This window comes from Carettochelys insculpta, chromosome 9, assembly GCF_033958435.1.
Source record: "Carettochelys insculpta isolate YL-2023 chromosome 9, ASM3395843v1, whole genome shotgun sequence".
Lineage (NCBI taxonomy): Eukaryota > Metazoa > Chordata > Testudines > Carettochelyidae > Carettochelys > Carettochelys insculpta.
In genome coordinates, this window is record NC_134145.1 from 25,722,786 (window position 1) to 25,737,649 (window position 14,864).

At 39.1% G+C, this 14,864-nt stretch overlaps 1 protein-coding gene across 1 annotated transcript in view; it reads right to left on the minus strand.

Moving 5' to 3' along the window:
- Positions 1-481: 481 nt before the first annotated feature.
- ADGRL4 (adhesion G protein-coupled receptor L4) overlaps positions 482-14,864 on the minus strand; it is a 129,514-nt gene continuing 115,131 nt past the window's right edge. Inside the window, exons 14-16 of the mRNA XM_075002619.1 lie at positions 4,512-4,603; positions 2,784-2,952; positions 482-2,173 (exon numbers count right to left, since the gene is read on the minus strand). Coding sequence (XP_074858720.1) covers positions 2,111-2,173; positions 2,784-2,952; positions 4,512-4,603 — 324 coding nt within the window. The 3' untranslated portion in view covers positions 482-2,110. The remainder of the gene's footprint in view (positions 2,174-2,783; positions 2,953-4,511; positions 4,604-14,864) is intronic.

A 14,864-nucleotide genomic window follows, 5' to 3' on the forward strand; every position in this document is an offset into this window, starting at 1 on the left:
TATTTTTGTATGATTGAGTGAGAACTAATATATTAAGGTCTTAGGACTGAGGAAACTCGCAGAACCTCATGATGGACTTTATCTTAATGCCTGTGACTCCCATCACTACCTAGGAGGAAAGTATAGTATCAGAGTGAGGATCTGACCCATGGGTTGAACAGCAGAGTTTTTTCTCTACAATGTATTCTTTAATTATAAAGTCCTTTGCAATGAAAACACTTTGTGGAATACTTTCTTTCAAAGGTACTATTTCAATCTCCCTGAGCATACTGAAGTCGTTATGCAGTTAGAAGAGGTGTTTCTTTGCTCAGACAACTTTAGCACAGGTTACACATTTCTATATGAGATGATGCACTAATGAGTATTCCTGTAAAAACACATATGTAAGTGATATGCATCTATATATTCCCTAAGCTGAAGGAGAATATACAGCTAGCAAAGGAGATGAAGCAAAACATTGAGGCCAAGCAATATGTGAGCTATAAAACTTTTCTTTATTTCTTGTAATGAACTAAAGAAACATGTTGAAAGAATCAGACAAAACAGCTCCATTTATGAACATATTTTACATACAGGTGAACAATAGTAACTCTCTTTGAAAAAAGAAAGGTAAGATTGCCACTTGAATTTTCCAAAGAAACATACAATATGTTTAATGAGAATGTACTGTAACTAAAGACTGGCACATAAGGATAATATACAAAAAAAACCCAAACAAATTTCATCATGATTATAAAGGCTTCATTTTTATAAATAAAATTATTGAGAGGTGTTTTTTATTTCTACAGAAAAAACACAGTAGTAGAATTTTATAAACAGTTACATATTTACACAACCCTCTACCAGGAATGGTACTGGCCCTAATTCTTTAAGAGGCGACACTTCCTGAGAAGGCAGTGGAAACTAAGGATTTGCTGCAGCTCTCAGGATCAGGCACTTAAAAGACACAACAGCAGACCTTATAAAATGACAGCATTGGAAATGCAGAAGCAAAATGTTAAGGCTGCAATCCTGCAAAGTGTAGATAAATAGTCCCACTGGCATCAACAGAATTACTCACATGCTTAAAGTTAAGCACATGTGGAACTGCTTGCTGTATCTGGGGTCGGGATGAAAGACTTGCGCTTGTAATAAAGGAAGCAGAGGAATCTTCTATATATACACAATATATTTTACACTGAAACTAGGGCACATACCCTTGCATTTACACTTGCATTGATTTGCCAGTGTTAACTTGTGCTCCTGCATTTTATTTTGAAAAATAAGGCCAAGATCCTCAAAACGTCTACCAGATGACAAACTCATAAAAAGCATCTTTTCCAAAACTTTCTTAAGTCACAATGCTGGATATAGTAGATCTCAATCTTTCAACAGTTAAATAAAATCAGCAGTGAATTCTTGTGAAGATCATCACAAAAGAAATTGGACTTACAAAGTGTCTAGTCCAAGTTATTTTATTAGACCAGACTTCAGAGGAATTCCTTACAAGTTAAAAAAAGATTAATATACAACTATGTATTTGGAAGGGAGAAGACAATTATATGAAACCACAAAACATTTTAAATATGTACTTTAAGCTGAACAAAAGCTTGGGCTGAAGCAGACCTGGATCTATTAATCCTTTAATGGAACCCATTCCCTGTAGATGGTAATACACAACTTCATGTGAAGAAATTCATTACCACAAAAAAGGCAACAGGCATGTTTCCACTAGCAGAGTGATTAATAAAATCTGCTGTGCCAGTTGGCTCTCTCTCTCTTTTCCCCTCTCTGAGCTGCATTTATTGCTAATATTGAATATACTAAACTATGAAAAGACTCTAGTGTCCTTAAGAATTCTACTCCTTTTCTTTTCTTGTTTTTGATGTTTGTATTAGAACTATCCAGCTTGCTTTGTGTGTATATACAGATTGTATATAGTATACTACAAATACTATGCATGAATGCATATTTAAGTACGGTAAGTACACTGGAGAGAGAATTACTGAGTTAGGGGAGAACTGTTCACTAGGTGATTTCATGTTTTCACAATGCTACATTTTCTGAAACATCAATAATAATATCTTGTTACCTCCCTTTCTCCATTGTACTGCTCATACCTTTCTTCCATTTACCTTAAGCAGCTGAAACAGCATGGAACATTTTTGAACAGCCTATAATATTCTTCCTGGATCTGAAATTAAAAGATGGGATTAAAACATGACATAAATTTATTAATAGGTTAATAAAGCCAGTATTCCATTTTACTTGCTTTTAAAGGCATTAAATATTGAGGTACAGATTTTAGCATTAGGAAAGGACACCAAAGACTACATAATCTCAGAACACAGTCCAGGAAAGTCAACAGTAAGCTCCAGCTCAGATCCTAACTGAAAAGGACGAACACTAGATTTATGCAACCCTTTGCATTATTTCATAGTCACTGCATTGTAATACTTTTTGACATTGACACACATTTTTTAAAAAAACCCTAAACCTGGGAGAAACACCTGAGAAGTTAACAATCTGAGGGGAAATTCTAGCCCACTGCATTCAGCTGCAAAAGTATAGTCTTAAGTGGGGTCAGAATTACATTACTTGGTGTCAGAGGGCATGGTCCTGCAAACACTTACATACAAGTAACTTTGCATATGTGAATACCCCCTATTGACCTCAAAGGGCTAATTCAGATGCATAAAGTTACTCAAGTGCATCAACACTTGCAGGACGAGGTTCCTGATTATGCAGCTCTCTATATGTGAATATTCCCCTGAAACATTTCCCACAGGAAAAATGCTACTTACTTTTCTAGATAAAACACAAAGAAATAGGAAGATGAACATCCCCTGAAATGCATTGAAGATCGTAAAAAGATAGGCAGTGACCACGGATCCCTGGATGACGTGGAGCACCCCAAAAATCCAGGTAGCCCCAAGAAGGAACAGGAGAGCAAGAGCACCTCGAGCACAAGATCTAGGCAAAAGAAAAACATTGCAATCAAGGTGACAACATATGGCATTTTCTTCCTCTAATCTCTCCTTTGAAAAATGAACACTTTACAAAGGCCTGAGGACACTTGGCTTTTTGCAGTTATGCAGGGTGTACTTTAGGATGTGCTGCAGTACTACTGTAAGAACATGCTCACAGTCATTGTGGGGCAGTAAAAGGGTAAAACTGAAAGGCTTTAGAGCCCTGGCTTTCTTAATCGTCATGTATGTTTCCTCTGGTGTACTGCAGTGCTTTATGATTTGATTTTAAATCTACTGTGAGTGTAATTCCCCAAGGTAAAACATACGTCTATTATGAAGGATTCTCCCCCCTCAATTCTAAAACTTGAAAACTGTACAGTATGCTCCTAAGTCAGCACATATGCACGGCATCAAAGGGGTCTTACGGCTCCCTCATCAGGAAATGGGGCCAGCAGTAAAACTATCCATTTGGTAAAAAATAAAAAAAAAAGATTTTGCTTTTACAACATAAATAACTTCACATAGTTCCAGGTCAGAATATTGCTGCCTTAATATTCTATAAATTGATTGGCTGTGATTTATTTTTGCTAACATTGCATAGCTCTCTCACTCCAGCAAATGTTGTCTTGGAAATGAAACCACTCATTAATTCCTCATTCATTCTTAGCCCAGTCATTGCAGGACTTCCTTAAAGCAGAAGGCATTTCTAGCATTGCTCCTCTGAAAATGAATAATTTTCAACTTCATTAAAACCAGCTCGCTACATGAAGCTATGAAGAATGAGGGATAAGAGAAAGTAATCAATCAAACAATTTCTAAATCCTAACGATAAATCTTGGGCAATGCATTGAAACTGCAGGAGTGTTTCTAAGCAACACAAACAGTAAGTTGTTTTCAACGTTCCCTGTAGTACACTTCAGCTTTTCCTGCACAAACGGTTTTCAAGGTCCCTATAAATCAGTTTTAAAGAGAGTGAGCTGATGGAAAAATCATAGCAGCATGCAAAGTAAAAATCCTGGGGAAGGAAGAGAAAAGAAAGAAACACTGAGACTCATTGTACAATTTCTTCAGAGATAAAGTGACTCCCTGAGAACTTGTTTTCTTCATGTATTATCTGTCTCTACTCAGGGAGAACTCTTTCAGTTCTGATTTAGGTTCAATTTATGAAATCATTTTTTGCCCTAGTAGGGGCTGAAAGATATGATGCTTCCAAAGGAGTGGAAAATTAGTCCTTTGATCCTTACCATCAGACTTTAATCTCTTGTTTATGACGGGCCAGATTCTGATATTCGTCTTGTGCAGAGCTTGCATACTCTGCAAGCTGTCCCATTTATGACAGTGAGACTATTTGAGGAGGAAGGCATTGCTCAGTGTGAGCAAAACTTGGCAGGATCTAGCCCCAAATAAATTTAGTCTGATAGTGGAGAGGTTTTTTTTTTCCCTTTCACAGACCGTTTAAAAATTGCTTGAGTAGGCAAGTTCATTATGTTTGGTATGATCATTTTAATCTCTGATAGTATTTAAAGTTATGGACAGTAGAATTTGTATTGAAAGGAAACTTACCTTATGTTTTCATAACAGCTAACTTCTGGCTTCAACATTGCAGTGTGTCGAAATACTTTGTAAATAATCACCCCAAAAGCCAGCAAATTAACCTGAGGAAGAGAATGGCTTGGTTTTTAGTTCAGACTAATTTGCAATATCAGTTATGTAAAGAATTTTGTGTACATTGAATTTAAAAAATTTGTTGTTGGTTTGGCAATAAACCTTTCTCTGATCCACTTACATTAAAAATAAAGTTAGAAGCCCCATAATAAACAATGGTCAAACAGGTCTGTAACTCCTTCTCACCTTAAAAGTATCACTGACAGTAGCCTGCAAATGCTTTTATTGATTTCACTGGGAAAAATCTTAGATTTCCAGCTCAGATGATTTTTTTCTTCTGTGTGCGTATCTATCTATCTAATTGTTCATTATACTCTGTATTGATAAAGTGCATACTTTTTGTTGCCAAAGAATATCAATGGCATCATATACTCTGAGGTCCTTAGGCTGTGTAGTCTTTCACGAAGAGTAAAAAACATAGAGGTTTACACACACACACAAAATCAAAAATAGCTTTGGTTGAAGGTCTCATCGCTGGGTATTATATATTATATTTACACTTGTTTGGGGACTGGTTTTTTAGTAATTTTTGGGCCCATTTTATGCTGATGGTGCTTTACTTATGGCTGAAACAAACAAACAAAAAGTAAAAGAGAGGTTTTTCAAATGATGCTCAATTTGCTTGCCTGGCTAGGCTTCACTGAACTTTCATATTTAAGTTTCTACCACATTCTTCTTACAAGATGTATGGGTTTGTGGTCTGCCTTCTTAAAATTTCTTATTTTGCTTTGCAGCATTTAACATCAGCATCTATTAAGAATGTTAATAAATGAAGCAAGTTTGAGCTGAGTGTCTTCCAAATTCTATTTGTAAATGCTTGTGGGATTACAGCTGTAGGCTGAATGGAATTAATACCTCCCTCTCTTGTTTTTCCAGAATGTTTGTGTATTATTTTCCCCCTTCTCTTCCTTAAAACAGATCATAAAAGTGCAGCATCACCATTAAAGCATTGGTTTAATTGTCTAAAATTTGCTATGTATGGTCTCAGAACATTGTTGATTATGTTGGGGGGAGGGAGTATTAGGTAAGTTGTTAAATGCAGGCTCTGCTTTAATTAGCCTGCTTTAATACAGTAATAATGTATTTACAATTTGATAAGACAGGAGAGAGAGCTGATTAGTAGTTTAGGGAATTAATTCTTCATTGAATACCCCTTACTTGCACAGATCATAAGAGATTTTCTGAAGCAACTTGCATTTAAAATTGTAATCTATAATATCTCCTAAACCAGCAATTTTTCAAAGTTAATTATAAGTAAGTCAGAAGTTGTGATAATTATATGCAGGGTTACTTTGTATCATATATTTGCTCGTGAATAATAGATCAAGTAGCTTGGTATATGCAGTAGAGTCTGCATGGCCAATCTAATGTATTTCTTAAAATATTATCTAAAAGGTAAAATGTGATCAAAATACCATATGCGGCAAGAATACATGCTGTAATTTCTCTATTAAGTGGCATAAGATTGGAAACCTTTGCTTCATGATACAAAACATGTGGCTTAGCTTCTGTTCAATGGGCCTGCTCCAAAATCCACCAATGCCTAATGATAGCCTTTTCCACTGACTTAAGTAGGCTTTGTAGCAGACCCTGGCTGTGTCTACACATGCCCCAAACTTCGAAATGGCCATGCAGATGGCCATTTTGAAGTTTACTAATGAAGCGCTGAAATGCATATTCAGTGCTTCATTAGCATGCGGGCGGCAGCTGCGCTTCGAAATTGACGCTCCTTGCCGCCGCACGGCGCGTCCAGATGGGGCTCCTTTTCGAAAGGATGCTGCCTACTTCGAAGTCCCCTTATTCCCATGAGCTCATGGGAATAAGGGGACTTCGAAGTAGGCGGGGTCCTTTCGAAAAGGAGCCCCGTCTGGACGCGCCGCGCGGCGGCAAGGACCGTCAATTTCGAAGCGCGGCTGCCGCCCGCATGCTAATGAAGCGCTGAATATGCATTTCAGTGCTTCATTAGTAAACTTCAAAATGGCTATTTGCATGGCCATTTCGAAGTTTGGGGCACGTGTAGACACAGCCCCTATGAGCCAAACCCAATTATTCTTTGCTCCTGGACAAAAAATGGCCTGAAAGGAGAGGAATGGGCCAGCCCACAGGGAATTACTGGTAAAGGACCTCAGCATTAACTTAATAACCATTAATTCTAACAATTTGATCCATCATTTAATTTTAATGGGAATTATCTTTAAGTAGTAAGGACGGGATGGTCCTGTGATTAATTTGAAGGCCTGAAGACAGGATGCAGTTCACCAGGGTTAGTGCCTGGGGGGTTGGCAGCATGTTATTTTCCTGTGTGTCCACAGGTATGGCCCCTTGCAGTGTCCATTGGCCTTGGATTGTCATTCTTAGCCAATGCTAACTGTGGGAAGCAACGTGGACCAAGACAATACTTCCTGCAACTCCAGCTGGCCAGGAGGGGTGGATAGTGACCAATGGGAGCTGCAAGTGGACACAATAGATAAATACAGTGCTGGTGGCCAGCCAGGGGCTAGCCCTAGTGAACTGAATCTAGCCATGAGCTGCTTGTTGTTCACCCTGATCAGGAGGATGGGCGAGATTAACACCGGCATCATTAGATTGCCATGAGAACAGTTATTGCACTGTGTGTCTCAAGTAGCCTCATAGGAGCTTGTGTTATAGGGTAATGATGGTGAGCTTTACTTCTGATATGTGATATTTTGGAAGAGTTATTAAAATCCTGAATAGGTTTTTACCCCAAGTTCTAACATTTCCAAGCACTCTGTACATAAAAAATAATGAGCCCAAATATATTTGCAGCGTGTATAATAAAGTGAGAATACTCAAAACAGAGACTTGTATGCAAATTTTTCAAACCCCAGCAAGAAACTTCTTGGACTGCAGCTTTATTGGTTAGATGACCCAAGAGGAGGTGATAACAAAAGAGTTGCAATTGTCCCGAAGGAGCCAAGTAAGGAAGGAATTTATGGTCTGTCTTGTTATAAAGTTTATTTTTGGTGTACTGGAGGCTAAATGTCTTGAAAAACTGTTGCATGTCCTGACAGAGGCTCTGTGAAGTAGGTATGTGCTTTTGGCCTGCTGTTCGAATGCCATACGATCGAACGGAGGAAAGGGGACCTGTAATATCCCCTAGAGAGAAATCAGGTCTGGAAACTTCATTCTCTTGAAGAAAAAGGAAAAAAAACCAGGGGAAATAGCAATGTTCACTCATAAAAACCAGGTGCTGTTGGGTAAGTGGTAAACTGAATTCTTATTATTTCACTTTCCTCCTGTTAATATCAGGCACACAAACTAAAAGCTTCTGATTTAGAGTCAAAGTCTGCAAGATGCTGATCAGCCCCTATTCCCAAACATTTCAGTGTGACTAAAGTGGTTCAGCAAGTTGGTGGACGGGGAGCTTTGCAAATACAGCTTCTGCAACTATGCTTATTTTTCAAAAGTGTCCTATGACATTCAGTGACATAAGTGGTTGGCCAAAGAGGACAGAGAAACCACCCTTACTCTACCATCTACAGTGCATTGCCTGTTTCTTAGGCTACGTTTACATGATGGCCTTATTTCAAAATGGCTATTTTGAAATATATTATTTTGAAATAACACAACCACATATAAAATGCATTTTGAAATAGCACCCAGCTATGTCAAAATAGCATTTCCAGATGCATCGAGCTATTCTGAAATAGCGCCATTAGAGCACATTATGGCTTATTTCACATTCCGTGTCTTAATATTTCAAAATATTTCACTGTTTCAAAATAGTGAATTCACAATAGGCATTATTCCTCATGGAATGAGGTTTACTGGAATTGTGCCTGCTATTTTGAATTTATTTTGAAACAGTGCATGCATCATTTAGGGGCTGCCCAAGTTATTTCAAAATAACTGCTGTTATTTTGAAATAACCTGGCTGTGTAGACACAGCCTAAATATATTTACAAAAGCATATATGGCCAGATTAATTTTACCATCTAGTAGCATTTATGCACATTGTACCTCCACAGCTTTGTATGTAAACAACAAAAATAAAGTGAAGGGAAATTAGTACACCAGAGAAAACCATTGAGAAAGGAATATTAGCAATTTATCATCAATAAGGGAGACAACTACGTATATAAACCAATGTAATCCCAGATTCCTCAAAGGAGGATCACCAAATCCAAATGGTGTCCTGGAATGCTGGGTTTTCTGTTAGGATCCATGACAGAACTGAAAGATATCAGACAGCTCCTCATTGGGTACACATCTAAGAAAACTCATCGAGCACAAGTTATTTAATCTTTTGTTGCCACTTTTCAGGCATTAAACTTCTTCAACAACCTGTATGCTACATTTTGACTTGTACAAAACATTTTTTTTTTTTTAGGATCCTTCATGTGCAGGGCAGAATGATTCAGAAACCTGAGATAAATTCCAGGTCCTAGTGAAGTCTGTGGCAAAACTCCCAAAGACTTGAGTGCTGTCACTGAAGCGCTAGCAGAAGATTTACACTTAAGAATGGATACCTCTCGGAGCCCCATCAGATGCCTAAGTCACTCTTCAGCAGGGGTGGGCAAAGTGGGGACAGGCCCCCTCGGGGGTTGTGTGTGAAATTTTGTAAGGAGGGGCAGAGCATGATTGGCTGCTGGATCTCAGGCTCATCCATCCCATTAATGTTGAAATATGCTATTGTTTTTATATATATGTATTCACATTTATATACCAATTAATAAAGTTTTTACAGTCTGCACAGTTTCTTACACATGCCCAAAGGGTTTTTTTTTCATATGAACATAACCAAAGTTTCCATCTGTTTGGATTAAATTAGACAGGTTGGAAGGCCTTGCTAATTGCAGGGATGAGAAGTGGGGCCCAACATAAAAACATTGCTCATCCCTGCCCTAGAGTTTACATATGGCCCTCTGACATATATGCCATGGTGGGTGATGCCCTCCTGGAGAAAAATTCATAAAATATGCAAATTCCAGGAAACCCACAAAGTTCGGGTTAATCAGTTTGCCATGAGATGTGCTTTGTTTGCCAATGGAATCAGCAAAGACGTGGCCCTCCAACCCGACTTATTCCATGATCCATGGAAAAAATCAATGTGAAACGTCTCCACTCTACTTGCTTGTCTACATCAGCCCCGAGTTAGGATGGTTCCTGCAGAAAACCGGGTGCTATTTCTTCCCTGCCTCTGCTCTCCTACCCTTCCATTGACAGCCTGGAGCTGGAGTATGAAATTTTCTGGGAACTGATGGTGCAGGAGCGGATCTGAGTACAGTGAACATGTCACTGCAACGGTTCAGAGTAGTACTGAAAAATAGCATTATGTTATTGTGTAAGCAAATTACAAACTTCCTTGTTGAGCTCTAACTGTATTTTGCAAATTGTGTAATTGTATAAAGATGATAACATAGGTTTTAAAATGCTAAATGCTCCAAGCTGTTGGAGTCCTACTAATAGCATATTGCTTAGCAACTGTAAGTTTAAAAATCATCTTTAATTTCACTGTTAAAATGCTAAAAATGGAGTATTTTATACTGGAAGAATAACAATGTTATATCCTGCAGTAAATATTATGTTTGTGTTTCGCATTGTATGAAACATTTCTGTATTTAGCACAGAATGTTAATTATTTTTTGTTCAGTGCTGAATGTTACAAAATATATGCAATGTATTAAAGCATGCAAATTAACTGCCTGATTCCACTATTCATGCTCACATTGAGTAGCAGCTTACTCCATAAGTAGCCCATACTAAATCACTTTGACTACTTGAGGAGAAAAGGTATTACTCAATATGAGTAAGCATGACAACTGGCAGCTCACTGAGGAAGGAGATTTGCCATCCCTTTGCTCCAGCAGTTGATATGACAGCTTTCAGTTTCTGTAACCAAGAGACTACTCTTTTTTTGAAACAAGCAGAACATGTAGCACAAGAGCAACTGACTGCACAAATATCTACAGTGGGTTTCTGCCCAATTCTTTTTTATAAGGAAGATTATACAATAACTTTGTCCAGAACTATCTAAACTTAACCCTTTATAAACATATCAGTAATGGTTTAATTTGAAGCTAACCTTCTGAGGCTATTTCAAGAACAAATGTATTTACTAAAGGGAAAAGAAAGTGTACTTTCATAAATGCTATTTTGGTCTAAGAACACTGAAGACACTATTTAGCTTTTCACAAATATTAAAGTCTTTTTAGTTCCAGACTAGAAGACGCTCCACCATTACAAAGTAGAGCTAGTACAATAAAGAAGAAGCTAATTCTAAAGATTCAGACATACTAGTTCTGATTCAATCTGAGCATTCCACATTCAAACTTCAAAAATGAAGCCCCCAAATCATTCTTTCTTCCTTTTTTCAGCCTGTCTCAATAATTGATGAAACCATCTATATGCTGATGTCAGATCTCACAAAAAAGAATGAGAAAATTTCTCCTGCTGGTCTCTTAGGCATATACTTGAATTTTTTACATACATCAGATTGAATTTGGCTCTTTCAAACAATGTCTGATGTTCAGCACAGTTGTAACTGTATCATTCCCTTCAATGACCCTTATTATCAGTGGTGGAATTAATGAGTCCACAGTGGACTGAATTCTGCCATGGAGAGAGATTTCTGTCTGGCTACCTGACTAATGGACGGGTAAAATGGCAACATTTAGTGGGGCATTATTTCTGAAAGGGTAGAATAGAGTTAAGCTGCTAACAGTATAACAGTTCAAGCTTCAAACTGAAAATGTATGCTGTATTAATTGCATAAAATTGCACACAAACTGGCAGTCAAACAGTCTGGATTTTGTTTCCTGTCTGATTTCTCTCATTATCATCTCCCAGATGAATACAACTTCTTAAATGCTTTCCTTATACAATTGTTGCCTGACATAGCAGTGGAAAAAGAAGGCAAAAATAAGAATTTGTTTAGAATAAAAGAAAGGTCTGCAGTGGTACATGCTAGATTTTGTGACTTTAATTGTTTAAGCAACTGTACTTATTTAAACTTGTGACTGTGGGCTGGTTGAATTCATCTTAGACCCTGTCTCAATAATTATGACATCTTTTTATAAAGTTGTGTAGCTATGAATATTTCATAGTCTTTTTTTAAACACCTCAAGCTGTGGATTTAGCAATTCGATAAGTGAGTAGTTGTCAACATTTCTGAGAACACTTTTAGGGAGGCTTCAATAAATAAATAAGCGATTTTCTGCATTTCTCAGGGGAGCCCATAGCTTCTGTTCTCTGAGTCACTCTGGATTCAATTCAGTTTGTCAACAGATTGCAGGGGCTAGATCCACAAAAAGGAGAGTCTGAGTGCTGCCATGCCTCAGGTGTAGGGGCTTGGCTGCCTAGTAGATACTGAAGGGCTGAGTTAGACTTATGGGCTCCGAATATGACTCCTAAGAACTGGGTCCACTAAAGCCAGGAACCTGAGCTGGGAATCATATAAGCTACCTAGTAGAAGAACATAAGAACATAAGAACATAAGAATGGCCATACTGGGTCAGACCAAAGGTCCATCAAGCCCAGCATCCCATCTGCCGACGGTGGCCAATGCCAGGTGCCCCAGAGAGGAGAACAGAAGACAAGTGATTTATCTCCTGCCATCCATCTCCTGCCCTTGTTATGAAGGCTAGGGCACCATACTTTATCCCTGGCTAATAGCCATTTATGGACCTGACCTGCAAAAATTTATCAAGCTCTTTTTTAAACCCTAATAGAGTCCTGGCCTTCACAGCCTCCTCGGGCAAGGAGTTCCACAGGTTGACTGTGCGCTGTGTGAAGAAAAATTTCCTTTTATTAGTTTTGAACCTACTACCCATCAATTTCATTTGGTGTCCCCTAGTTCTTGTATTATGGGAAAAGGTAAATAATTTTTCTATATTCACTTTCTCCACACCATTCATGATTTTATATACCTCTATCATATCGCCCCTCAATCGCCTCTTTTCCAAACTGAAAAGTCCCAGTCTCTCTAGCCTCTCCCCATATGGGACCCTTTCCAAGCCCCTAATCATCTTAGTCGCCCTTTTCTGAACCTTTTCTAATGCCAATATATCTTTTTTGAGGTGAGGAGACCACATCTGCACGCAGTACTCGAGATGTGGGCGTACCATAGTTTTATATAGGGGAAGTATGATATCTTTTGTCTTATTATCGATCCCTTTTTTAATAATTCCTAACATCCTATTTGCCTTACTAACTGCCGCTGCACACTGCGTGGATGTCTTCAGAGAACTATCCACTATAACTCCAAGATCCCTTTCCTGATCTGTCGTAGCTAAATTTGACCCCATCATGTAGTACGTGTAATTTGGGTTATTTTTTCCAACATGCATTACCTTACACTTACCCACATTAAATTTCATTTGCCATTTTGCTGCCCAATCACTCAGTTTGCTGAGATCTTTTTGTAGTTCTTCACAATCCCTTTTGCTTTTGACTGTCCTGAACAACTTGGTGTCATCTGCAAACTTTGCCACCTCACTGCTTACCTCATTTTCTAGATCATTGATGAACAAGTTGAACAGGATCGGTCCCAGGACTGAGCCCTGGGGAACACCACTAGTTACCCCCCTCCATTGTGAAAATTTACCATTTATTCCAACCCTTTGTTTTCTGTCTTTTAACCAATTCCCGATCCATGAAAGGACCTTTCCTCCTATCCCATGACCACCTAATTTACATAAAAGCCTTTGGTGTGGGACCGTGTCAAAGGCTTTCTGGAAATCTAGGTATATTATGTCCACTGGGTGCCCCTTGTCCGCATGTTTATTAACCCCTTCAAAGAATTCTAATAGATTAGACAGACACGTAGAAGGTACTTAGGTGGGCAGTCTGGGCTAGCATCTGACATTCAAAGGGAGTGCTAATGCCAGCTAAATTATTCCACAAGGAAAATGAGAATACTGACATGGTGGCAGTGCTGACGTCCTGCTCTGACTCAGGCAGCATGGAGATTTGAGGCAGTGGTACACAAGGGGTCATATGCACTCTCTAGCATGCAGGTCTCCCTCCTGCACTCATCTTCAGTGCTGCACCCCTCTGGGGGCTGGAAGGGATCTCCCTTGCACTCACTAGAAGCAGCAGGGAGAGGCGGAGCAAAGGCAGGGCAGGGGAGAGGCTTGGGGTGGAACAGGGTTCAGGGGCCAAGGAGCTGGTGTTCCTCCAGAGTTCTCTCACCACTGAATGGAGGGTCTAAATTATTCCAAAACTAGTGTAACTGTCTTTACCTGGGTGTCTCATGCTGTTGCCCTAAGCATTGAACTATCACCACCCTCTCCCCTTCTGTTTTGAGTAGGGCTCTGAAAGCATCTACTGGATCGATCCCATAGGTGGCATAAGCAGGGACTGGACTGATCCCATAGGTGGCATAGACAGGGACCACCTAGTCTGAGAATCCCACTGGAGCTTAAGTACTGAGCTGCATGTGTGGCTGCATCAGGACTTAGGTAGCCTTGCATATGCCACTGGAAAAAAACGCTGGGTGCCCAAAGGGTTAGATAGCTGTGTAGCGTTTCGAGGTCCTAAATTTTGGATGTAGGTAGCTACTGAGGTAGTTAGGCTCCTAAATATCTCTATGGCTCTAGCCCTGATTTACCGCTTAAGTCTGAAATGGATTTTCTTGAATGTCTGTCCCACTGCTAAGGGTGGACTTCTGTGCCAATGCAGAGCTCCACTGATATCAGTAGGACTGCATTTGGGCATAATCATTCACATGTTTTTATTCAGTTGTAGGAGTTGGCCTTTCTTGGTCAGTATAGGAGGGAAATGATTAGTTCTGATAGGTATATATAACAAACTATTTATTACATTAATGCTGTCCCCTTTGCTGCAGAGAATCTGTATACTTTGGGCCAAGTCTCAGGCTCCTCTTAGGTCCTCACGCAACATCAGTGCAAAGGGGATTTAAAGCTGCTTTGTGAAAGTGCCAGAATATTTGCTGTTCACCAGGGCATCCTTAACTGGTGCGGAGCTGGCTGACAGGGGTCAGCTCTGCTCCAGGTCCCCAAGCCTTGTAGGCATATGGTGTGGGGGGCACAGACAGCTGGGAGGGTGCCAGGCATGGGCCAGAGTGATCATCAGCATGACACCTTGAGATCCAAATGCGGAGTTTGTATGTTTATATATATATATATATATATATATATATATATATATATATATATATATATATATATATAGGAGACAGTCACTTATATGCTCCAGAGGCACAACGTGGTGCTATGATGCAACAGAGAATCTATCTTTTATTTTTTAAACCAGATTTGTTTGTTATTT